The sequence below is a fragment of the Antechinus flavipes genome, chromosome 1, assembly GCF_016432865.1.
Source record: "Antechinus flavipes isolate AdamAnt ecotype Samford, QLD, Australia chromosome 1, AdamAnt_v2, whole genome shotgun sequence".
NCBI classification, from domain to species: domain Eukaryota; kingdom Metazoa; phylum Chordata; class Mammalia; order Dasyuromorphia; family Dasyuridae; genus Antechinus; species Antechinus flavipes.
Window position 1 is genome coordinate 5,108,531 of NC_067398.1, and position 27,321 is coordinate 5,135,851.

General features: G+C 47.7%; 1 protein-coding gene across 1 annotated transcript in view; it reads right to left on the reverse strand.

Moving 5' to 3' along the window:
* Window positions 1-27,321, reverse strand: part of HECW1 (HECT, C2 and WW domain containing E3 ubiquitin protein ligase 1) — a 183,928-nt gene that overhangs the window by 109,621 nt on the left and 46,986 nt on the right. Inside the window, 1 exon segment of the mRNA XM_051978484.1 lies at window positions 9,408-9,732. Within this exon segment, the coding sequence (XP_051834444.1) occupies window positions 9,408-9,732 (325 nt within the window).

Here is a 27,321-nt window from a genome sequence, read left to right on the forward strand (position 1 = left end):
CCTTCCATCCTCCTTCCCTGAGATGGTAAGCAATCAGGTATATGTTATACGTAATGTATTGTACCTACATGCAATTACCTAAAACATTTCCATATTAGTCATTTTGTGCAAGACGACTCGAATGAAAGAAAAAACAAAGTGAAAAATAACATGCTTGAGTCTGTATCAATTCTCTTTGTGTAGGTGGATAGTGTACTTCTCACTAGTCCTTTGGGATTATCCTGGATCATTGTCACGTTGAGAAGAGCTAATCATTCTTACCAGATTGCTGTTCTTGTGTACAACATTCTCCCGGTTCTGTTCTCTTTGCTGTATATCAGTTCACATAAGTCTTTTCCAGGTTTTTCTGAAATCATCCCACTTATCATCTCTGACAGCCTAATTCCATTACAATCATACACCACAGCTTGTATAGCCATTCCCCAATTAATGGGCATCCCTCTGATTTCCTATTCTTAGCCACCACCAAAGGGCTGTCAAAAATGTTTTTATACAAATAGATCCTTTTAACATAAATATATCTGTGCTTAACTGTAGCCTGCTTGGGGTAGATGAGAAGAGGAAAAAAGAGGAAAAAAAGAATATAGTAAAAAGTGCCCAACAGAGAACAAAAGAAAATCTATAAGGAAGCGAAGACAGGCAGTTCTGAATACAATGTGTTCTATTATTATATGTGCTTTCTTGAAATAGAAATTTATTGTTACATATTTTGAATGCACTCTTGTGTTCTGCTGTGTATATGACAATGTTTTTTCCCTCAAGTCTTAAATGAAAAAAAAAAAACTCTTTTCTTTTTCCTTTTTTAAATCGGTCTTTTTCCTTTTTTAAAAAATGTCTTTGGGATAGAGACTTAGCCGCAGTATTGATGGGTCAAACCGGGTAGGGACAGCTTTATAGCACTTTGGGCATAGTTCTAAATTGCTTTCCAAAATGGTTGAATCAGTTAACAACTCCACCAACATTGCATTCATGTTCTAGTTTTTCCATATCCCCTCCTGTAGAGGGCTGGAACACTCTAGAAGTATGCTTGAAAAAAGGTGGTAACTCTTTGGAATTGATGAGATGATGGTTCTCTAGTTCCCATATATACTTAGTACTTAGTATGGTGATGTCATGGTTCTCTAGCTCCCACACAATCACGATGCTGTAATGATGTAATTACAATAAGGTACATAAGGACTAGCAAGGATCGGAAGAGAGACATTCTATCTTTGACCAGCCTCCTGGTGGCTCTCCTGCCTCCTTGCTTTTAGTGCAGGGCCAGAATAAAGGATCTAGACTCTATTCCTGACCATGCTTGGGGTGTCTATCTTGCTGAGACCAAGGCCCTTCTGGAGGACCTCCGGAACCGACATTACACTCTCCAATATCGAACATTTTCAAAATGAAGTGTTCTTAAAAGAGATCAATGTAAATGAATACAGAACCTGCTAACCAACGTAAGAGTTTGAAAAGGCATGGACAGATTAGACAAAAACAACATTGAAGTATAAACATCACCAATGACACCAAATTTCCCGATTTGAAGATTACATCATGGTGGGTTTAGAAAATCCCATTAAATAACCATAGAAACTAAATAATATGTTTCAGAGTTTCAGGAAATAATCTAGATAAACATGATAACCATTAGCATATCTACATAGTGCTTACAAAACTAGGAATAGATAAAAATAACATTTAAAATATCTGCAAAATACATAAAAATTGAAAATCGATCCATTAAGGCTCACATAAGATTTCTATAAATATTAAGTATTCTTTACATAAATAAGACAAATAATTGGAGAGCTATTCAGAACTATTTATGCAGGCTCACGTAGACTGAATAGTCTACACAGTTGAGCTGTGCCTACATGATGAAATGATACTTCTTAATCTATAAGTCGAGAGCTACATCACTTAACAAAATGGATACTTTATAGAACTAGATAAAAAATTTTAAAATTCATCTAATTGGTACTGGTTAAAAAGATGAAAAACTGATGAATAGAATAGACTAGAAAATAAACTCTATAAATAATAAGCAGGAATACAATGTCCGATGACTTAAAAAACTATAAAAGACTCAGAACTTGTAGGAAAATTAGGAAGCTGATTGATTGGCAGAAATTCAACTTATTCCATCATCTCATGATAGACCAAAATAAGCTCAAAATGGATATGTGATCTAAATATTAAAGTCATGTCATAAAGGACATAGAGAAGGATAGGAGGAAGGATCTTTCAAAATTATGGAGTGGGGAGAAATCATAAAAGACAAGATGGACAACTTTTATAACTTAAAATAAAAAAAGCAACTTGTACAAACAGATCAATGAGGTTGAGATAAGAGGAGAAGCCAGTAAATGAGAAAAAGATTTTTATCCAATATCTCTCCTTAATGTCTGACACCTAAGCTATATAAAGAATTGGCAGAAATATATAAAAACCAAGTGTCGTTCTCCAATCAATCAAAGGACACAAAGAGCTTTCCAATGAAAAAGTGCTAATAGAAAGAGCTCTTTAAATACACATCCCACACATTCCAAATCACCACTAGTAAAAGAAATGCACAGTAAATGACTTTGAGCCTTCACCTTACATTTAAAAAAATGTTCATTTGATTTGATTTTTTAAAGAGCAATCCATGTTCAAGGGGTTTTGGAAAGACAGGCCCACTAAAAAAGATAGTGACACGACCTAATTATTCTGAACATCAATTTGGATTTCTGAAAGAAAGGCTACCAGGCTGTTTATATGCTCTTCAATCCATCAAATCTCCTATTAGACACGTACCCCAAAGAAATCAACGACAGAAACAAAAGTGCAAAATTGACTAAAACTTGTGCTGAAATAACTTAAATGCCTATCAAGTGAAGAATGGGGGAGGAAACCTGTGAGATACACGTAAGATATAAGAAAGATGAGAAATTAGCAAAACTTGGGGGTATTTGTATGTATTGAGGAAGAACAAATTAAAAATACCCCAAAGCTTCTTACTCATAGAGACTCTAGATATACTCTAAGTATCCTTCAAAGATGGATCTTGAGCTACAGAAAGACCAAGGAGGGTCTTGGAGAATAGATAATGAATGCACCCTCCTTGGTAGAAAGGTGGGGGGTTAGTAGGCAGAATCCTGGGTTTCCTGAGTCGCTGGATGACTCTATTATGTATTTTTATGTAACTCTTTTTCATTGTTACAAGGGGGGCTCAATCTGGGGGTTAGGAGTGTGGGTTCACATGTGTGTGTTTGACTCATGATTAGTGATGATGTCATGGTAAAAGCCATCAAGGATCCCGCTGTTAGAAGATGCCAGAAGCAAACGATGAAGAGAAGGATGCTCTGGGGAGCTAATGCTCAGCATGAATGGAAGGAAGTTCCAGGAGAAGCCCAGAAGAGGAGGAAGGGCTGGGGCCCACTGCCGGAGGTGGAGGGGACGGGGATGCTGCCAGAGAAAGAGGGACCATCCGGTTCTCTCTGATGTCCACTTTGTTGGCCAAGGAGGATGGAGAATGGAACTGATCCACCAGAGAAGCGAGTCCATGAGAGTCGCTGTCTTTGCTGAATTCAAGTCTTCATGCCCAGAAGGAAGGTAAAATTGGGCTTTGGTTTGTAAATGGGCACAAGGGTTTGGTGAGTGACCCTCAGTGATTCTGAGAAGACCGTGGCCCATGGGAGAAGCGGCCCTGCAGTGGAGGGGGAACAGCCAATCCTCAGAAGGTGGGGGGGAAGTCTTCCACTGCCATCATATGGCCATTGTCTCCGGGAAAATTTCCAGTGCATCATTAATGGGATGAACAGTGGAGAAAAACGAGAGGAGAAGCGGTAGCCTTGTCAAGAACGGGTCATCTCAGACTAAACTTCTTTGGGGGGCAGGGTTACTGGGCGATTAGAATGGGGGTGCCCATAGGAGAAGTTTATTTACATGTTAGAAAAGCATTGAATAAAGTAACTATTCTGGGAGCCCCAGAGAGGTGGGGGCCAGAGTCGGGAAGCCTGAGTTCAAATCCAGCCTCAGACACTTCTAGCTGCATGACCACGGGCAAGTCATTTTACCTCTGTTTGCCTCAATTCCTCGTTTGCAAAATGGGGATAATAAGGGCACTGGCTTTGCCTTCTTGTTGGGAGGATCCCAATGAATCACAGCAGGATGCCTGGCTCGGTTGCTTAATGAATGCTTGTTTCTTCCTATGGCAGATTGGGAGGAGAGGGAGATGCCGGCACTCCAGTGCAATCAGGGAGCTCTGGAACTCTTATTTAAAATTTTATTGCTAACTAGGAGGTCCAAAGGAGGGCCTGGGGGATCTGGCCAAGTGCAAGTTGGTGCGGCTCAATCTTTTTTTTTTTATCAATGGCCAAGATAAAAGCAGAGACAGAGTTCTTAACCACTTGCAGAGGACACAGCTGGGGCACTAGGGCACTGCATGGGAGGATCCAGAAAAGACCCCAACAGGCTAGATGGACTAAATCTAAAAAGTTGAAATTTATCCATCCCCACAAGGTCCCAAAGGGATCCCCGTAAAAGAAGCTGCAGGGGCTCCCTGCTGCTTCTATCATGTAACACCCCTTATTATCTAGGTGTAACCTCACCTCTCTCTATGGGTCTGCCTCTGTCTGTCTGTCTGTCTCCTTCTTTCTGTCTCTCTCTTCCCATTTTCTCAGTATTACATTTCCAGTCTCCTCTCTCCATTTTAGTCCTAACTCTTGGTTCCTCAGGCTCTCTTGAAGACTCAGCCGGGGAGGATTCTGGGAAGATGTCTGGTAAACTCCAAACTCTCCAGATTTCCCACAAATAGAACAAATTTGCTCCTCAGGGTAAACATAGACTGGTGAAAAACCAAGATGTCCTCCAGACACAACCCAGGAAGATCTGAAGAAAGACCCCCAGCTCGGATTAACCTGTCTGAAGGCGGACTCTCCTTCATCAGTTTTACGGAAACCCCCAGCCGGGAGTCCTGGGGCAAGCCGGGTGTGGCTGGAGCCTCAGGAGGACCCACAGAGACTTTCACCTCCTGGACTGTTTGTTGAGTTGGGGTCTGAATCCCGGAAGACACAGGGAAGCTCGGCCGATTGGGAACCCCCGGCCCAGCTGTGCTGCTGAGACTCAGTCCCGGGAGAGAGGGAACCGGCACCAGGGAATACAGAGGCAGTGGGGCAGGGGCACAGCTGGCTGTGGACTCGCAGGAGGGTGAGCTCTTGGTCCTGATCAAAGTGGAAAAGTGAAGGGAAGCTTGAGGCACTATCCCCACCCCACGATTAGAGTTGCTTACATTAATACCTATTTAAAAAAAAAAAAAAAGAGCCAGCAGAGAAGAAAGAACCCACCATTGAAACATTATAGGAACAGGGATTCACCCTCAGAGGACGACACTTTAGGAAAAGTGTGAGTGTGTATGTATAGAGCTACACATGTATACAGAAACATCTCTTAACTGTAGCTTCTTGGGGGTGGTGAGGGTATGAAAGGGGGGAATAATAAAGTAAATAAGACAGGCAGCAGAGGCTGGAAGTAAAGAAAAGATGAACACTCGTGGCTACCGTTTCTTCGACTAAAATATCCACTTTCTTAAATTGGTGTTTGCTGTTATATATTGGGAACCTCCCCAATGTTCTGCTGGGCAAGTGATGATGCTCTCTTTTGTTTTGTTTCATTTTATTACTTTTCTGTTTTTCCTTTTGCTTATTCTGTTTCTTTAAATAAAATACATTTGGAAAAAAAAAAGACTCAGCCAATATATAGTCTTCCTAGCCTCCTCCATTAAATCACTTTGCGTTTCCTCGGGATAAGCTGCTGGTTGTTGCTCTGGATACCCCCGAATGCAAAGCCAGCTGCTAGCTGTGTGATCAGCTCTGCCTTCCTGTTTTCTCAACTGGAAGATGGGGATAATAATAGAACCTCCCTCTGAGGATTATTATGAGGATCAAACAAGATGATGATTGTACAGCGAGGTGCTTGTACAACTCGGGTTGGCTTATTGTCTCGCTCCTGCTACAGTGTAAGCTTTTTGAGGGCAGAGGCCATTTATTTCATCTCTGTCTTTTGCTTTCCACTGTCTGGAATACAGAAGGTGCTTAATTAATGCTTATAGAACATTAACACTCGGCTTGAGTTGGCTCTCTGCCAGGCCCATTCCGCCCTCAGTGGCCGGCAGGGGCAGGTTCCCACGGAAAGCAGGCGCTTCCCAGGGGGTGGAGGAGCACTGTCCGAAGATGCAGCCAGGCTCACGTTCACCTTCTGCTCCGGCATTGACAGAACCTGAAAATAGGCTCGGATCACGCTGCCGGACAGCGCCGAGAGGTCTCTGAAGCACATTACAAACCCTCACACGAGCCCTGAAACCGCCCTCGGAGAGAGGCTGCCGCCATCTTGCAGATGGGGAAACTGAGGCCCGTGGAGGCTGGGCGGCTGGCCCATGGCCACAGAAGCAGGATTCCAGCCCCGGGCTGGAGCGCTCGGACCGTCTCCATCGCGCTCGGACCATCTCCATCGCGCTCAGACCGTCTCCATCGCGCTCGGACCGTCTCCATCGCGCTCGAACCGTCTCCATCGCGCTCGGACCGTCTCCATCGCGCTCGGACCGTCTCCATCGCGCTCGGACCTTCTCCATCGCGCTCGGACCTTCTCCATCGCGCTCAGACCATCTCCATTGCGCTCGGACCGTCTCCATCGCGTTCGGACCATCTCCATTGCGCTCGGACCATCTCCATTGCGCTCGGACCGTCTCCATCGCGTTCGGACCTTCTCCATCGCGCTCGGACCGTATCCACCATGCCACCCGATGTCCAGCTACTTCTCCAAAACCACGTCTCCACAGCCACCGTGGTAGCCCTCTGAAATGCACTGTTTCCCCCTGAGTCCCTGGAGATGCGCCTGGGTCCCCGCCAGCCTGGTCCGGATTCCTCTGAAGCTTCACAATCGCCTTCTGTGGCTGTGGCTTCTTTTCTGCCCCAGAAGCCGGGCTGCTTCCAGGCAGTCCCCAGCGGGCCACAGAGACCGGGCTCAGGCAGGCTCCGAGGCTCCCACCGGCCCCCAGCCTCAGGGAGGTGCAGCCCAGCCCCGGGCTCTCCTGCTCCCTCTGGAGAAGATGCTTCAGACTTTCTGTGGGACAGAAGGCCCCCATGGAGAGACACAAAGAACGTTCAGAGGCCTGAGAAAGAGGCTGGGCCTGGGCTGCGGGGGTTCAAGGTCTGCCTGAGCGCCTTCATGTCCGAAGCCCTGGGCCCAAGTCCTGTCCCCCGGACCCAGAAGCTCGGCAGAGTGACCGGCACCTCCGAGAGGCGGAGAAGGGGACTCCTGCTCCGCAGCTGTTGCCAACCTGGCCCCTCCCCAGGCCTGGTTCTTGGGTGCCCCCTCCTCCTCCACCCCAAGGAGCCCCGGGAGCGGGGAAGGGGTTTCTTTGAGAAGGGGAAGCTGGGAAATGGACGGGGCCCGGCTCTGGTCACGAGCCAGCCCAGCAAGTTGTGAGGCTCGGCCCCAGGGTGGCCGCCATGTCTGACGGGAGCAGCCTCAAACCCGCCTGCTACTGCTCATGTGATCGCTGCTGAATAAGTCACTTTCTCCTTCTATAAAGTGCAGGGTGCCCCATGGCCTCTAAGGTCTTCCGGGTTCAGAACCTGCCACTGAGGGTGCTGGCGCTGGGCCGGCTGGCACACAAATGGGCAGTCATGCATCAAAGGGGGAAGGAACGCTGTATGGGGGGATTCTATTAAACAAGCCACAGAACAGCTGGGTCTCATATACTGACTCCCTAAGGGCTAAGGATGCTCATTCAGAACACTCCAGGGAGCTGGATTCAAGTCCTGACACTGCTACCATCTCACTGTGTGATCCTGGAGAAATCACCCCACTTCACTTTGCCTCAGTTTCCTCAGCTGAAAAATAGGGATAACGACAGCACCGATCTTCCAGGGTTGTTGAGTGATTCACATGAGGTAATCGTATAATCACTCGGCACAGTGCCCGGCACACAGTAGGTGCTACATAGAGGCGGATCCCTTCCTCTTTCTAGGGCTCATTGTGCTCCTCTGTAAAATGAGAGACAGGACTCCCCACTTCTAAAGTCCCTTCCAAGCGTGGCTCGAGGACCCCCTGAGCCTGAGACATTTAGATGTGAGGACAGAGGAACCCGCCGCCATCCTCCCCTCCCCAAAGTGAGGGTCAGGAACCGCTGAGGTTCCATTTGACACAGGAGGAGGGTCGGTGTCTCATCCGGGGCTGCCCAGGTTCTCTCCCCGCAGACACAGGAGGTGAAGTTGGGCCGGGGGGCCAAACCCGCTGCCTCTGTGGGGTCAGGAGGAAGGGATCGATAGAAAACAGACGTGTTTATTAACCAATCACTAAGCGCCAAGTGCTGGGGAGACATCCTCCCCCTCCTCAGGGAGCTTACGTTCTTGGGGGGAGGTAAAGAGAGCTGGGAAATGGGGTGATGAGTGAGGTTCCCGGGCAGGGCAGGACCCATGGGGAGGAGGGAGAGAAGGGGCTTCCCCTCAGCCCGGCTCCATGCAATGAAGATCGCAGAGCGGCTGTGGATCCCACTTCTCCTTACATCTAGATAAATAATGGCCATTGTCCTCTGGGGAACTCCCAGGGTTCTTAGGGAGATCAGCCAGTCGGGCGTCCCAAGGCCTGTCAGCTGTGCACCAGGGGTGGGGGAGCTTTGCCTCTCTGCCATGGCGGGGGGCCACTGGCCAGCCGGACTCTCCGAGACTCAGCGGGAGGGGCTGTGCCAGGAGCCGAGTCTCCCATCCACACAGGAAGGGATCGACCACTCCTAGAATAGTGTCCAAGAGCCGGAGGGCCCCAAAGCATCACATCCTGACACACTCCCTATAAGTACCAGCTCCTGGAGCCCTCACGACCCCGGCAGACTCCCGACACCGGAAGGTGGACCCCACTCCTCAATGGGACACACTCCCATTGTGTCGCTCGATCGAGCGCGTGAGGATCTCGGGGTCCCTCATTTTACAGGTTCCAGGGAGAGAAAGTGACCTTGGACAGCCGGGGTTACAAGGAGTCAGCGGCAAAGTCGGCCGACCCAAAGCCATGACCCTGACCACTGCACCCCTCCCTGGGGTAGAGTGTTAGCGCAAGGTTCGCGGTCCCCCGTGATCTGTCTGAAGTTCCCAACCTCCTGGCGTCCTCAGCCCCATCACTTTCTGATACATTCCAGGCTTTCTCACTGCCTCCTTATGGAATCTTTTTTTTTTTTTTAAGTTTTAGGTTTTTTTGCCCCAGTTTTCACAGATGTTATTCGTTTTGTATCTTTCCCCCAATTCCTCCTCCTCCCCCCCAACATCTGTATCCTACCTACAAGCTCAGATCTTTGGGGGGAGGGCACTGACGACCCCCGTCCCACGGGCCCAACCTCCTGGGAAGGATGCGCACCCCAGACGTCCCAGACCGCGGCCCGCCGGCCCACTCACCTATGAGGTACATGCCGATCCAGTCCCCCGCGTCCACCTCCTCCTTGATGTCCCAGTAAATGACCAGGTCCTGAGAGTGGCCGATGGAGTAGCAGGAGCTGCTGACCGTGAGCGTGGAGCGGCTGTCGGAGGTGACGAGGTCCGTGTCGCTGGTGGACCGAGGGATGGTGACGGGGTCGTGGGGCCCGTTCCTGAGGTCCAGGTTGTTGAACTGGTCCGGGTTGTAGCTGTACCGCAGGGGCTCTTTGCAACGGCGCCGGCTTTGGGAGTTCCTCGATGGGGAGGCCATGGCGGCCAGGCCGAGAAACCGGTTCTGGTACAGATTCTGGAAGGGCAAGAGACCGAGATGGCGTTCAGAGCCGCGGCTGCCAGCATTTATTAGGCGCCTACTGCATTCTGGCACTGTGAGGGTGACGGCTAAGCTGAAGCAGCCATCACTGTCAGGAGTGAACACTTAGCTGCAGAAAGGGGACCGTGGGCCCTGGAGGGTGGGATTCCCAGCGAGGGCAGCTCTGCCTCAGGGGCTCCACAAGGAATTCCCAGCTGTCAGGAATTACCCAGGACCCGTGGGACCCCCCCCCCCCCAACAATGTCAGGGCCCAGGCGGAGGCTTTATCGGGCACCCTACATTGGTACATGTCAATCTCCTTGAGATCAGCAAGCCAAGGACAGACAGGCACCGGCTGGCACCCCTTCTTCCCCATCCGGGCCTCCAGGTCACCCTTTGTGCACGGGTGGATTGGTTTTCCTTCCTTGGTTTTTAATGATGGAGGCTCATGAAAAGGAGTGGGGGGGAGGGAGGGAGGTGAGGAGAAACGGAGACCGGGAAGTGACCAAACAACGGATCTCAATAAAAACTTAAAAATGATGAAAGATAAAAATGAGATGAATGATGCCGTAGATAGGAGGGGGGGCTCATGGGATCGGCCACCTAAATAACTCAAAGGTGATTTGTCAAAATCCTTGGATGGGACGCCGGTTGGGACAATATTTGTCCAATACCTGTGTCTGTACCACGCCGGAGGCCAGGCTGATGGGGGGCTGCGGCACAAACTGGGTCCCTGCCAGGCAAGCAGTTGGGCTCCTCCCCTCTGCCCGGCGCAGCCTCCACCTGGTGGCCTTGGGGGGGCCGAGCATTGGAGCAGACGTTTATTCCGCTAAAGCGCGGAATCTCCCATGCGAAAGGAGTTTCGGAAGCCGCTCCCACACGCGATCAGAAAACGTCCCCCCATCAAAGGAGTGCCATCCAGCCCCGCAGTGAGAGCTCCATCCCTCGCCCCGAGGCTGCTGGGGAACTTGGGGCAGGTCTGAGCTTTAGGAGTCCCTCGGGAGAGCAAGGTGGGCTGGTGGAGAACGGGCGGGAATCAGGCGCACATGAACTCAAATCCTGCCGCGAGTGCCGACTAGCCGTGTCACTCGGCTTTCCTCATCTCTAAATGGGGATAATAATGATCGCACCTATTTCTTAGAGCTGTTGTGAGGGTCAAACGAGACAATGCACGTCGGGCTTTTTGTAAGCTCTGAAACACACACATATACCTACACGTACACTGAGACAAACACCCGTACATCCCAGAAATAAATGCCGCTGCTCTTGTTAGTGATACCGGTGCTACTGTCACCAGGATTAGCTTCTGCACATATTCCTGGGGCTCCGGTCCCTGCGCCTGGTCCAGCTGCGTTTGGACAAACTCCTCCCACTTGGGGACAATCAGCGCGATCCCGTCTCAGTCTTTTCTCCAGTTTAACCCCCCAGTTCTGGCAGCCTGCCCCCCCCCTCAGCCCCGGCACCCCGTAGGACACGGAGTGTGACTGTTTACACTCCTCCTGTGGGACCCCCCGCTGGGCAGACGGGGCCCCCTGAGGGCAGGGGCCGCAGCGTCAGCTCTGCTTTGGGGCTACTTCAGGGTGTTTGTGCGGAATCCCGGCCTGCAGCCCTGCCGGGGAGCGAAGGGGCCCCGGGGGCGTCAGAGAGGAAGGCATCCGGCCCCGCGGGCCCCGAAGGGTCCTCCCGTCTTCTGGGGGGCTCACAGAGACGAAATCCCCCCCAATGCGGCTGGCCCGTTCTCTGCAACTGCACTGTCCCAGAGAGTCACCAGCCCTTGAGGGCCTGGATCTTCCTCATGCTCCCAAATCATGATTCCGAATCACAGGATCGCAGGAATAGCTGGAGACCAAGCTGGGCCGCCATACCGCCCTCCCGGGGTGGGAGTCATATCCCTGCTCTTCTCTGCCTTCCTGACCGTCCTCCTCCCTCCGGGCTCAGCTGAAGCCCCCCTGACTCCCCTGGGGAGGAGCTGACCCGGCTAAAGTCTCAGTGTTCGCCCAGAAGCCATGCTCCGAGAGCCGCCCTCCTCCCTCTACCTGACAGTTACGTGTTTCCGTCCTTTCCCCACTCATGGGACAATGAGCTAACGAAGGGGAGGAACTGCAGCCACCGCACCCCCAGCACCCCCTCACAGCGAGCCCTCTCTGAGTATCGGCCCAACGATTCCCACCCCACGGCCTCATTCTGTGGGGGAGCAAACCGAGGCCAGACTGGCCAAAGCCCAGTCAGAGGCTTCCCCGGCCCTTGCCCGCCCTTTGGCAAAACGGGGAACGGGGTGAGAGTGTGGAGAAATCAGTGGTGAAGCCTCTGAGTGCAAATGGGCACCCATGGTGTGTGTGTGAGTGTGAGTATGTGTGTGTGTGTGTGAGAGAGTGAGTGTGTGTAAGAGAGAGTGTGTAATTATGTGTGAGAGTGTGTGTGTGAGAGTGTGTATGTAAGTGTGTGTGAGTGAGTGTGAGTATGTGTGTGTGTGTGTGTGTGAGAGAGTGTGTATGTGAGTGTGTGTAAGTGTGTGTGAGTGTATGTGAGTGTGTGTGAGTGTGTGTAAGTGTGTGTGAGTGTGTGTAAGTGTGTGTAAGTGTGTGTGAGTGTGAGAGAGTGTGTATGTGAGTGTGTGAGTGAGTGTGTGTGAGTGTGTGTGTGTGTGAGTGTGTGTAAGTGTGTGTGTGAGAGAGAGTGTGTGTAAGTGTGTGTGAGTGTGAGAGAGTGTGTATGTGAGTGTGTGTAAGTGTGTGTGAGTGTGAGAGAGTGTGTATGTGAGTGTGTGTGAAAGAGAGAGTGTGTAATTATGTGTGAGAGTGTGTGTCTGAGTGTGTGAGTGTGTATGTGTGTGGGAGTGTGAGAGAGTGTGTATGTGAGTGTGTGTGTGAGTGTGCGTGTGTGAGTGTGAGTGTGTGAGAGTGAGTGTGTATGTGAGTGTGTGTGAGTGAGTGTGTGTGTGTGTGAGTGTGTATGTGTGTGTGAGTGAGTGTGTGTGTGAGTGTGTGTGAGTGAGTGTGTGAGAGTGAGTGTGTGTAAGAGAGTGAGTGTGTAATTGTGTGTGAGTGTGCGTGTGTGAGTGTGTGTGTGTGTGAGTGTGTATGTGAGTGTGAGAGAGTGTGTATGTGAGTGTGTGTGAGTGTGTGTAAGAGTGAGTGTGTGTAAGAGAGTGAGTGTGTAATTGTGTGTGAGTGTGCATGTGTGAGTGTGTGTGTGTGAGAGTGAGTATGTGGTGAGCCAGGCGTGAGGAAGCTTTCATTAAGAACATCTGCGAGCTGACGCTGGCTTGGTTTGCATGTGTAGAGAAAACGTGATATTCGAAATTTTTTAATCAAGTGATCTGTTCTTGCAATAGTTTGTTAGTTTTTTATGTGTTTGTTTTCTCCTTCTAACACTGGCAGAAGTGCTGCGTACAGTGTGTATTTTAAGGTCCCATCTCGCTATAAAGAAAATGAGAACGAGCAGAGCTGGCTCAGTGGGGGAGACAGGATCTTAACAAACAAATCAGTGTGTCACTTTCCGCGCCTGTTAGTCGGTTTCAGAACTTGCTAATGTCAGGGGCTGGCCCCACAGGGTTTGTCGGCTCCTCCTTGTGGGTTTGGGCCCGTTAAGGGTCTCTCCCAACCTGGATCCATCTTCCCTGCAGGAGCCGGCTATGGGGCGCTGACTGTCCCGTGCCCTGCTTCTGGGAGCCAGTGGGATTATTGTGCCCATTCTAAGGACTGAGAAGCTGAGGGCTTGGAAAGCGGCCCCAGATCCCGAAGCTAGTGTCTGAAGCAGGATGGGAACCTGCGAATGCTTTTGGCTATGCTATGTATATGCAAAAATAAATATGCTAAATATATATAAATATATTAAATACATATATTTATATGTGTAAATATACATATATACTAAATACATATATGCTAAATATATATTTATATCTCTACAGATCTCCATATAAATATGTATACGCTAAACATATGTGTAAAAATAAATACACTAAATATAGATAAATAAATTTCCTGACAGTGAAGGATGATCGGGGACGTTTTTCGACCGGAAATGCAGCCCTTCGCTGGGCTCCGAGGGCCTTCCTTAGTCAGTCGCTGCCTCGGCCAGCCCTTAGTAAGTCCCCTTATGGGGCAGCCTCCGGACTAGGTGCTGGAGACCCAGAGCCAGCCCCCGCCCCCCACGGGCTCGCCGTCTGTGGGGAAGGGAAGGAGGAGAGAAGTGACTGTGGGAGACTCTGAGGCAGGAGGCCCAGGCCCCGGGGAAGGCTCAGGAGAGGGAGGGCGTCCAGGCAGGAGTCGGGGAGAAGGGACAGCCAGTGCAAAGGCCGGGGGGAGCCGAATCCGAGGAGAGCCCAGAAAAGCTTGGCTGAATTGTGGAGGCCCGAGAGGGAGTCCTGCAAATGGGGCTCTGGGAGAGCAGTGTTCGTGTTTGCCTGCAGGCAACAGACAGTGACTTCCGGGAGATGACAGCCATGAAATGAGAGTCTGGGGGTGGTCAATAAAAAGGGAAGCGGAGCATCAGACATGGAAGCGCAAGCCCAGGCACCCTCACAGGGACGGGAACAGGGCAGCCCATCGCCGGGGGCCACACTGGGGACATTTCCCAAAGAACAGAAAGATCCAAAGGAAGCAATTAAATAGGGCTGATTGCCCCTCCGGGTTCTCTGGCTGGTTGCTGGAGCTAAGAAATCTTATGGAAGGCCCATCGGCAGCAAGTACAAGATAATGAGTGTTCAGAGCGAGCCTATTCCCAAAGTTCCTTCTGTTCTGGGGATGGAGGGAAGAACAGGAAGCTTTAGGGCCGCTCCCTAGTCTGAGAACAACTGACTTCCATTCTGGTTTCCTTTGGAGACCCTACCCCTACTATTCCCACTACAGAAAAGACTTTTTTATCTCCTCGTCTCTTCTAGGTTTTAAAAATCACCGAGAGGGCCTTTAAATGTCAGCAGAAGAAATATTTTCCAGCCACTCCTTCTAGCCTTCTCTCTCTCCACAAGTCTTTGTTGAGATTTTTTTTTAATTTTTTATCAAGGCCTGGTGCTGTTGAGGATATGGAGAGAGGCTGGAAAGAAGCCTAACCCACAGTCCCTCCCTGGAAAGAGCTTAAGGCATAATTGGGGAAATGATTTACTTATGAGGAGGAAACAAAACATGTAAGTGATGAGGCAGGCTCTGTAACATGTTGCTCTGATTAAGGTTATTTCCTAATGGAGTCATTAATTCGAAACACCGCATTAGTACTGTTTGGCCAGCTGTCTGAGATGCCCATCAAGTGGCAGACCTGTGACCAAGTGTCTGAAATGTCAAATAAAAAATATATATTTATGATAAAATCATATGCATAGATATATTAGCAAGACAACTGAAAACATCAAGGAAGTGGATGAATATTTATGATAGTAGAAAGCCAAATGACTAGACAAGATTTTAGGAGAAATTAGAGATCATTGATTTATATGTAAAAAAGCAGCAGATCTGGATAGTCACACCTACTTTAAAAAATATACTAATTCTTCCATAAGGCAAATGTGATTCAGATCCCCAAAACATGCCAAAGATAAGACAGAAAAAGAAAACTGCAGGTTGATACCATTTGGGAGGACAGCCGGTATAAGTTATTTAAACTCCTTGCCTCAGTTTCTCTAGATGTTAATGAGGATTCGGAATGAATGTTATGTTCTGGCTTCTGATGATTGTGTGAATAGAAAGAGGAGGATGACTGTAAGGAGGCAGAGATGACAAGATATACCTCCTGATGGAATCTGTGGGTAAAGGGAAGTGAGGAGCAAAGGGTTAGAATGGAAGCTTCTTGAGACAGCCTTTCTCTGTAGCCTCGGGCTTTGCTCAGCTCTCAGCACAGATAAAACCTTCACACAGGAATGTTGGTTGATTGACTGGTGATGGCTGAGGTGATATAAGCCTGGGGGACAGAAGGACAGTAGTCTGCCCTTCACAGAAATAGATGAGTCCAGAAGAGTGGGAAGTTTGTAAGGGAGGGGCAAGATCATGAGTTCTGGATTTGTCACGTTGAGTTTGAGAAGCCTCTGGGACACAGAGTTTGACATTATATCAACAAGTCATGAGCTGTTAAGCTCTGGGGAGTGATCCAGCAGCCATCTGGATAGCGGAATCTCCCCAGCACGGGTGGGGGGACACCAGTGGGGCATCTGGGCTTTTTCCCAATCCCAGGGTCAGAAAGTTGGAAGGGTCCCCAGGTCACCACATCTTAAGCAAGTAGGGTCATAGACTCAGAGTGAGAGTTACCCTCCTACATCCTTGAGTCTAATACCTCATTTTATAGAGGATGAAACAGGGTGTTGAGGGTCCTGTTCAGGAAATATCAGAGGTGAGATTTGAACACAAATCATTTAACTCCAAAGTTAGTGTTTTTTCCACTGAACCCCGCTGCCTCCCAGCCACAGGGGCATCTCGAAGTTTCCCCAAAGTGGACGAACAACTTGCCCATCCCCTTCTAAAACTTACTTGGAGTTTTGACTCAGCAAAGACCAGATCTTATCTGCTTCAGGCATAGCTGGGGCTAGATACTGAAGGCTCCAGAAAGGACTGGGGCTTCTCCGCCTCCTGGGAGGTGACATTTCAGTATGGGAGGTCAGAGAAGCACAAAGACATGACCAGACCAAAAGGCCGTTGGGAATTCATAGCAGAGTTAAGGAGAGAGAGGAAGGGGGTGGGGAGACAAGAAAGGGGAAGGGGGAAAGGGAGGAGTTTGAGAGACATCATCACATACAAATTGGGCCTTGGCAGATGGGCAGAAATCAGCAGGCAGGGATGGCTCAAAACATGGAGAAAGGGCTGGGGTCCAGCCAAAGGGAGGGTGTGAGCAAATAGACAAAGATGGGAGTCATCAGGAGGCCGTGGTGGCAAACTGCTCAAATAGGGTGGAATGGTGGTTTGGAGCTAGATGGCAGGGGCTTTGCACACAAGGCTGAGGAGTTTAGACATTATTCCTGCTTTTGAGCAGAAAGGTAACGTAGTTATAGGATATTTAGGGCAGGGTTAGGCCAGAGGCAGGAAGATCAGTTGGGAGATCATTGTAATAGTGAGATAAGGTCAATAAGGACTTCAAGTAACATGGTGACCGTGGGGTGGAAGGGCAGGGCAGGGGAGGGTGGGAGAGAGGGAGGGAGGTTCCACAGGAGTCTGTGATGCAGTAATCTTTCTCCTAATCCTGCTTGCCTCCATCCCTTAGAAAGACTCCCATGCAGTCTGTCCTGATGGTAAAGAAAATTCAGGAGGGGATGGAAGACTCAGGAAGACTGATCTTTGGAACCCTGGGGAAGAATCCAAGTGTATGGAAGAGTCACTTAACAATAAACAGAATCCCAACGACAGCAGGGAACATTCATAGAGCACCTGAAGGTGCTTTCTAGCTGCCGTGGGTCCTACTGGTGCACACAGTGCCTTGCACATCGGAGGTCCCCACGAAGTAGTTACTCAGTTATTGAAGGGACGGAATCTCATCCGAGCCTCGTAACCTGACAGCATGAATGTTCTAGTTATTATTGAGCCCACTTTACAGATGTGGATATCAAGGTCTTGAAGATTTCTCCATGATCACTCTGCTAGGAAGGGTCACTCAGGATTCAAGCCCCGGTATTCGTGGCTCCCCGGATCTTTATCGGCCACAGGGGTCAAGTGACAACGTGCCATCCAAGGAGGGCCTCTGCACTTGGAGCAATGACTTTTCCCTGGAACATCTGGCAGATGTGCTATTAATGTCCCCACTTCCTCTACACTTCTTAGCCTTGTTTCTATCATGGACACCTGACAGACGCCCTCTTCTCTGCCCAGAATAACTTCTTCCAAGATCTCAAACCAAATACGGAAACGACAAAAGAAGCGGATTCGATTGAAATATGACTATCAAGATGTTAAAGAAAAGCTTGCAGGTGAAGAAGGCCCTGTGAGTACTGAGAACAGGAGCCTCCGAGCCAGCCCGGCTGCACCCCAGCTTAAAACATTGGAGCTTCGGGGCTCCTCAGACTTTGACTTTTCTTTGTTTCAAATCTTCAGCCTCCCGGGGACAACTGGCTCCTGACATAAATGGCTGGGACCAGCGACGGGATTCAACTGATCAGGAGCACCGAGCCTGTGGCGGTGGCTGACTGACAGCAGCTCCCAGGCTGGGGGCGGGGGGGTTCCCTTCCCTCTACCCTAGATCACATTCTTCTGTGCATCTCTCACCCCATTAGATCTTTGAGAGGGCAGAGGTGAAGCCATCTTTTATTTTTATAGTACTCCTCATGCAGACTCGTGCTTATTATACATGTCTAGCAAATATTGAACAGCCATCATTCACTGTGGAAAAAGCTGCCTGTGACAATCCAGGGGTCCTGTGGGATTCCCATGGTGGTGATGTCTTTGCCTAGCTGTGATCCCCAATGGTAAGGGCCCTGAGCATCAAGGTCACTCGCGAGACCTGGTCAGTGATGAGTTATCTTAATGCTTCTCCCCAAAAGTTGCCCCAAAGGCATTTTTCCCCATAAGGATGTGCCTGTTAGAGAAATTATATTCTCTCTCCTTTGGATTGGAGAAATTATATTCTCTCTCCTTTGGATTGGAGAAATTATATTCTCTCTCCTTTGGATTGGAGAAGTCATCTTTCTTTTTTGGATTGGAGAAAATATATTCTTTCTCTTTTGGATTATGATTCCCTAGAGTTACATCACAAACAGTGCATCTTCAAACAGACTCTCCTACACATTTCAACAGGATGGGATTTTTTTTGGTCAACACATCATGATTTAGTAAATAAACCCTTGGGCTGGACTGTGAGAGAACTGAATTTTACTGTAGCTCTGGTGGGTTTATGTGACTCCGGACAGATGTTTCTGTGCAACTTTAGATGAAGAAATAAGGATTGATCTCCAGTCCCATTCCTATCATCCAGAACAGTAAAACCCAAGCCAGATAGAGCTGGGACATCCTCTCCTGGGGCAGGGATGCTTAGCGCAGCATTTGGGGGCACTCCAGAATGTCCTCCTGGAGGGAATCTCAGACGTGTCAAAGACACTTACTTGGGACCAGAGCAGCAAGGCCATGGGCTAGGGATGGGGCTGGAGGGAGCCGGGAAGAGAACCACAGCTTGTTTTTTGAAACACAACTCCATGAGGACAGAGTGGCCACGTTCCTTGCCACGGGGGTCACCCTAAGACCCTGCGGGGGCAGCCACTTCCCGTCTCATCTCTCGTGATGTCACCAGCCAGCATTCTTTCCCCTTCCTCCTTCCCTGCAACTGGGACTCCAAAGCTCTTCCTTCACCCTGACAAAGGTTGCCGTTGGCTGGCTGTTTCTCCTCAGAGCGAGGCACGAGTTGTACAAACAAAACCTGTTTAACACAGCGCGCTTAGAATAAATTTGAAAAGGAAGCTAACACACAGAAGGCAGGTGGGAGATGCACGAAAGCCGACCATAATAATAACCGACATTTCTCCAGGCCTCGAGGGTTTGCAGAGCCTTTACATACACATTTCCAGGCACTAGCTTCCAGGGGTATTATTACTCCCACTTTATGGATGAGAAAACTATTCCCAGAGAAGGGACCAGCCCAGGGTGACACAGCTCTAGTGGTATTGAGACCCAGGACTTCCTGATTTCTACCTGTTAATGCTATGCCGTTTACCAAGTAAGGGTCTACAGACCACTGAGGCTGGGGACTGTGACTCCCCATCAGCACCAAACAGCTCACCAGGAGAAAGTCACGGGCACCTACCTGCACAAGGTGGGAAATTTGTAAATGCCGAGGCTCTGCCCTCCCCAAATCAGGGAACAAAGGCTCTGGAGCTGGAGCTCCTCCTGCCACTCCCCACAGTTAGTCTAAAAGCCCTTTGGCTCAGGAAACAGCAGCCGAGCCTCTGTCACTGGAGGCCACTCTCCCCAGGGGACACTCAGTCCACTGGTTCCCACAATCACAGCCCGAGGAAAACCTCCCAATGGGACGTTGAGTCACAGAGGACGATGCTGGAGACTCGTCCCGGGTGGGATTTTGCATGGGTATAATGGGGACTGGAATGGAGTTCAGGACAAGGGAAGCGGCAGGAACAAGCGCTGCCTCCAAAGGCTGCTGGGAGGGATTGGTGGGAGGACAGTAGCCATGGCTGTAAGTCTCTGGCTTAGTTCTGGTCCAGATGGATCTTGAGGAGCGGAGAGCACTTGGAGGAAGATAGCCAGGAGGACAAAGGAGAGAAAGACAGACCCAGGGGGTGGTCAGTGGATAGAGTTCACAGCATGGAGTCAGTCATAGACCTGAACCTTGGCTTGCACATCTATTATAGATCTATCATAGAATCACACTTGCCAGTGTGATTCTGGCCAAGTCACTCGGCCTCAGTTTCCCTCTCTGTAAGTTGAAGGCAGTCACCCGCTTAGAAGGTCACTTCTGCTTCTAAATCTCTGTCTCTGAAGAGCTGTGCTCAGGGCTCTGACCGGGGGAAGAGGGATCACTGGCCCTGTTCTGCTGACCCAGGAGTCATGGGTGGGAGCTGGGAGGAGACACTTTGACGCTTGTCTCCTACAATCAGAACGGTTCCAAAGGGAAGAGTTTTACCTAGAGATCCGGGGGGCTCGTCAGACAGAATCTGGATGATGACTTATTTGGGGTCTCATGGCAGGGATTTCTCTTGGATGTGGTTTGGAATAGATGGCTCTGGAGCTCTCAGAAATTCAGTGACTTTGCATGCAGGCCATTAGGGGCAGGCCAGTATAGAGAGCGCTGGGCTTGGAGTCAGAAAAACCTCCCTTCAAATCCAGTCTCACACACTAGTTGTGTGAGCCTGGGCAAGTCACTCTGCCGCCGTCTGCCTCAGTTTCCTCACCTGTAATGTGGACCTAATAAGAGCACCTACTTTATAGGATTGTTGGGAGAAACAAGAGAAATAATACTTGTATAGTTTTAGCATAGCACTTAAATAATGGTCCATTCTCTTCCTTCCTTTCTAGACTGACCTGCAATAAATGCTAAGGAATAGAAGGACCCAAGTTGGACAAGTAAGGTGAGAGATCAGAGCACGGGGGAGTTTAGATCTACTTAGTAACAGGTAACTTCCCAATCTTGATGAAAATGGTCTTGGAAGAAATCTGACGATCAAACACACCGCCTGACACATAGTAGGTGCTTAATTAATGTTGCTGAAACTGGAACAGAAGGGAAAGAAGCTATGAGTAGTAAAAGCAGCTGACACAGTTCCCCCTGCCACGCTAAGGCTCAGATTAGGGTTGTGGTGGCAAGAACAGAGTGTTGGGTCAATCTGGAAGGATCAAAACAGAATCTATTATTTCACTGGCCTGAAGGAAATCCCCTTCACCAACGAAGCTTCTCTGCCACTGGCTGCCTTCCAGAGCTGCCTACAGTACTTAGGGCTCAAAGGACTTGCTCAGGATCACAGTCAATAAGTGTCAAAGACAGGATTTGAACCCAGATATTCTTGGCTCTAAGGCCGATGTTTTAGCCACTAGACTAACTTCCCCCTATCAAGCTGCCGCTGAGAGTTTACAGAACCTCTAAATGCCCTGTTCCAATGTCCCTCGTACCACGAGTGGGGCTCTGGGTTTGGAAGGCTCGGTCAGCTGTGGATGGAGCTGGTTGGCTCTCCCTGGCAGGAAATGCTTCAAGTCCAGCTCTAGGGATGGGGGACTTGCTTTCTAAGCCGGCTGAAGGCAGAACCCCTGCCCACAGGGCTGGCCACTTAGTGATGAATCCTTAGCCAATGGGGCACCCAGGAAACAGAAAACTGCAACGTGACTGGGTCCATAAGCTGCAGCCTCCATTCATCCCCATGCCGTGCTTTGTGTGCACTCTCTGCTACCTGTCTTCCCTCTGCTCTACCTTAACAAAATCCAAGATGGCTGGCGAGTTCTCTGTACATCTAGGTCGGTGTCTTCCTATCATTCCCCTTTTTTCTTCTTCTTCAGCATTATTTTTCTCTTGGTAATTTCACTCTTGAGAATTTCCCATTTTCCCTCAGATGATTGACCCAAGAGACTGGTTTCCCGTGGCTCCTTATTCCTGACGTGTCTAAGTCTGTTCTTCCAGTCCTCGATGGATGCCATCAAAGAATGGGAACCAACAACCCTCAAAAGATGAAGTAGGAGCTATGAAGAGCCCCAGGAAAGATGGCTCTGAATCATGCACAACATGAGAAACACGAATCAAAGCCATTCCCCTCCCACCGAACAAATCAGGAAAGGTGAGAAAAGATGGAAACATTAAACATCGGAGAGACTGTGAAAATAGAGGCCCATTACTGTGGATCTGTGATTTGGTTCAACTGTTCGGTAAAATAATTAGAAACTATTCTAAGCAAAAAATAAAACCGAGTTTTAGCATACGGTAAGGAGGTGATAAAAGTGTTCTTGACTCAAGATCTGAGTGCTTGGAGATCTTTGCCCCAAGGAAGCCAAGAAGAGAAAGGAAGGCACCACAGGCCATTCACTGCTCCCCTTTTGGGTGGGACAGAATTGAAACAAAGTGAAGGGTCATTAATTGGGGAAGGGCTATCACACCATGGCCGTGGATGGAATGGGATTTTACTAGATTGTGGAGCCAGGGACTGAGAAATTCAGAGACGCAGGAAGGCTTCTATTAACTGAGGCAGAGGGGAGCAAATGGAAGCTCATCACTAGGACTGAGATATGTGAATGGAGAGAATATGTGAAAGTAAAAGTCATTATGATTCCCAATGGACTTGGCTCTGGGTAAGCAGTGCTAGGGCACCATGGGGAGAGAATATTGCCTACATCATCACACTATCAGATTGCTGCTGGTGGGCTGCTTTTGGTGAATGTTTTTCCCTTTCCCTTTTATTGTTATAAAAAGGGTATAAATTTATATTAAAAAGGGTTTAAAAAGGGATGGCTTTCTAGGTAAGGGAGGAAGAAGAGCTGTTCCATTATCTGTCAAAATGAAGGTCATGTAAAAGTAAATAATAATAACAGGATAGCTTTTTTTTCCCTGAGGCAACTGGGGTTAAGTGATTTGCCCAGGGTCACACAGTTAGGAAGCCTGAGGTCAAATTTGAATTCAGGTCCCCTGAGCTCACCGCCACTTAGCCGTCCCAACAGAATATCTTAAAGAAAGAAATGGCAATTATAAAAGCAAAGAGAGATCGCTGCGTAGGATTCAACCAGATCTGCAGGAAAAAACAACCAGGCTGGGGAGAAAACAGTTTTCAGGAGTCGGAGGGATTAGTCCTTAATAGATTTGAAAAAGGGAAGAATGTCAACAGTTTGAGGATAATTGTAGAGATTATTACTGCAAACAAAGCAAAACAAAAACAAATGGAGATCTAGAAAATAAGATTTCTCTGTACGCTTTGTTGACTGTAAAACGCATTTAATTAACTAAAGCACAACACTGAGTCAAATGTTCTCCACTGCCGGTGAGTCAGACGTCTACTAGCTGCTGACACTGGACAAGTCAGCTCATCTCTCAGACTTAACTGAGGATAAGAATGAGACTCATCCCAGGGCGTGAGCAGCACAGGAGAGAATCCGTGCAAAGTGACTTGCACGCCTTTATAAAGTGAGTATTATTGTTACTATAATAGAGATAACTGACAACTCTCTGTTCTCAAATATGTTGTGAAGAATAAACCATGGAGGGGCAGCCAGGTGGAGCAGTGGGTAGAGTCCCAGCCCTGAAATCAGGAGGATATGAGTTCAAATCTAGCTGTGTGACCCTGGGCAAGTCACTTAACCCCAATTGCCTCAGCAAAAAAAATAAAATAAAATAAAATAGAGAATAAACCATGGAGGTGCACGATGGAGGAAATATTTCATCATTGCTGTGGAGAAGGATCACTGGCTTTGCTACGGATAGGAAGAACCTGATGGACACATCTACAGGCTATTTTGCTTTGAGGCATTGAGTCCTTGTCCTATTGAAGAGCTTCTCAACTGAGAGCTATCTTTATTCAAAAGAGATTGAGCCTCTTAAGACGAGATAAGTGGTTGGAAAGGCTTATCATGACTCGGGAAAGGCTTATCGTGACCCCATTCTCTGGAGCTGAAGGGATTACCCAGAGAGCTGGGACTTCAAGATACATGTCTTCGCTGGACACTGCAGAAGAAAAATGAAGTGGCCCCCAGCTACGGGAGGAAGGGAACGGCTGAATTACCCTTGAGCAAATACACTGGACTTTCATTGAGTCGAGTTTCTCCTTACCACAGTGAGGCTCCAATACTAGTTTTTTTCCTATTTATGCGAAGGGACCCTAGTGCATTCTCTGAGGGTTCTAAGCTGTGAGTCACTGAAAGGGCACTAGAGAATTTGGGGGGGGAAGTACACAGGCTGTGGCGTGCTACCCATGGAGTGAAAGATGCTGTCTCAGAGATTTGTGGCCAAAAAGGGCACGTGATGGGCTGAGTGGGTTATGAGAACAAGGGAGCATCGTGAGATGGCTCCCGTGGCCAGGGGTACCTATGGAGTGTGAGAAGATCTTTAGGAAAGTCTTTTACTTCCACACTGGGCAGCTTGCCCGTGGGGGATTCATGAAGCAACACGTGCAAGAGCTGCACAGGACGAGGTCGGGCTGTCACATGAACTGCACTGTTGAAGGAAACACTGATGAGCCATTGAAGTAGCCAAGTGTAGAAACTTGGTTCCATTGGATCGCAGATGGAAAAGTCAAGATCCAAATGGCCCCCATCATCTCGTTTCTCCCTCCCCCCCACTCAGAGCTGATATACCTTCATTTATCATACTGGAGTGGAATTTCCCATCCTCCTTCCTTGTCCATCACGTTCAGTTTTCTAAACTAGATCCTTCCAGATTCTCTAGCACAGGTGTGGCCAAAAAAATACGGGAAAGTTCCGAAATAGCGATAAGGATGCAGACATCCCTCTCCTTGTGAAACAGACCATTTCTACCGAACCTTTTGGGTGTGCACTACTCTAATATGTTTAGAGACTTCCTCTAAGGCACCCACAAAATGGGGGATCAAAATAGAATTTATCCAGATGACCAGACCATCTGGAGCTACATCATTTGGCCACTCAAGTCTGTCTTGCTCTTTCCCCTGGCAAAGCTCTAGGGAATGAGGGCCAGACTAGAAGCACTGGCTCAGATGTCTGGGTTCACACTGATTGTTCAGCTGGATGCTGGAAGCCTAAGGGAGAAAGAAAGCTGGTGTATTAATCAGCCACTGGCAGCAGTCGCTGCCTTCCTTTTCCAGTGGTCAGTGAACCAGCCTTTCTGGTAGATATTAGTGTTGCTCTATTAATGGAAGAAAACACGGTCTGCTTCCTAAGTGCTTGTCATGTGGAACCTGAGCAAAGCTGTGCTTTGGACTGATTTTTTTTGACTACCTCCACTTGTGATTGCCAGAAGCGAATTGGTCCTGTGTCAATCTGTGCTCTCATGGACTCCCTAAACCAATTATCCCAGAGCACCACAAATGCCATCTTGCATCAAGGATTTATATGAAGACAGTAATAAGCCAATTCTTTTTAAATGAAGAAAAACTAAATAGTCATTGAGAGAGACAATTGGTGGAGCCAAAATAGTGAAGATCCCAATATGATTCAAATCACTCTATATGCTTAATGATGATCAGTCACTAAGAGGAGATTGCCCATAATTAGAATGATAATATTTAGTGGGAAACAAGTGGTCAAGAATATAAAAGGAAATTTTTTTGGGGGGAAAGGAGGAAAAAGAAATTTTCAGGGATGTCTTAAATTATATGATAATGCAGTGATTAGTAAAATTACTTGGAGTCAAATAAAAATAGAAGAACAGATCAATGGAGCATGTCAGAGGACCTCAAAATAGAATCAAGTGAACATGATAGATTAATATCTGATAAATCCAAGATCATAAACCATGAGGGAAAGAATGGATTATTCTACCAAAAAAAAGGAAAAATCAAACAGCACTACAGTGAAAAATGGGACAAGAGCTATAACTTACAGCTTCTATCTCCGTACACACAAAATGGATCAATTATCTAACTATAAATAACCTAGAACGGTATATATACCATGATTGTTGAGAAGCAACAAATTCTCAAATATTTATAAATAGAAGAAATTATAGGTGACAAGAGAGATGGATTTGTTGATATATGCATGAAATTTTGTATGGTACTTATATCAAAAAAGGAAACAAATTGGTATAAAATCATGATAAAAAGTGTGACGTTCAAAACTGATAAGGGATTAATGCAAAATCTATGAGGAAGAACTCTTTTCAGAAGTTTAAATGGCCAAAAATATCTATCATCCTCTAAAAAACTCTTTAAACTCTATCATCAATTGGAAAAACCCAATCGGAAACAGGTCTAAGTTCTCACCAAGTTCCTAACAAGTTGGAAAATTAAATTTTAAGACAATCAAATTCAGTGCTGGCAAAACTGAGGGAAACTGCACACTATTCCACTGCTGGGGGAGGCTGGCACTGTCTGTTAATGAAGCCATATGGGATTAAAACCATAATAATGTTGTTTTTGAGTTGGTGACTGCACTCATAAGGCTGTTAATGAGAGGAGAATGCCACTATTAAGTGATGGATAAGGTGTGATCTTAGAGATTTAGAGGTGGAAGGTAACTTAGAGGCCATGGAGGAAAAAAGGAAGAAACTGAGGAAAACAGAGGTGTAAAATGACCATAATAATGTAAAAAAAAATTGGATGGACTTCTGGACTACGATCAATCTAAGTGACCAGTTGGGAAGTCAGAGGACTTGGTGGGGAAGCAGGCTTCCTGGCTCTCTACCAGAGGTGTGGACATCAGAGACAGAATAAGGTTTACAGGCCTAGTCAATGTATTAACTTTTTTTTTTTCCTATGAAGGAGGTTCAATGGCGAATTCACTAGGAAGTGATATGTGATCATCTCCCTTGACATGAAAATTGAGAGCATACCTAAAACACTTTAAAAAAGAACAGATGTAAGAGGAGTGAAGTAGAATAGAAGATAGATGAGAGGAAATGATAATCAGAGGAGGTTTGAGGGAACTTTTGACTTAAAGCATAGAGATGGCCCAATTATGGGTGATACTGATGGGGTGAACTAAGATAGCACCATCCTTCTCAATGGTTAGGGCACAGGAAGATATAGGTTGTAGGAACTGAAGAGGTTGATATTGTGATAAGCAGGGATGTCTTCAGTGTGAAGGAAGAGAGGAGATTGTTCTCATCTGAGAAAATAGGAAGGATACCCTTGAGCCAGGGTTCTTAACTGGGATCTTTGAATTTATTTTTTAAAAATAGTTTGATAACTGTATTCATTGTAACCAATTTCCTTTAGCTATTGTATAATTATTTTATGCTCTTGAAAATATTATTCCAAAGAGTCCAGAGACTTCACCAGGATGGTTAGAAGGGTCTGGCCACAAACAGATTAAGAATCCCTGCTCTAAGTTCTAATAATCTTGTGATGAAGAGAGCCATCTACACCCAGAGAGAGTCCTGTGAGAACTGAGTGTGGACCACAACATAAAATTTTCACTCTTTTTGTTGTTGTTTGCTTGCATTTTATTTTCTTTCTCATTTTTTTCTGGCTTGATTTGATTTTTCTTGTGCAGCAAGAGAATTGTATAAATCTGTATGCATATATTAGATCTAACATATATTTCTACCATGTATAACATATAT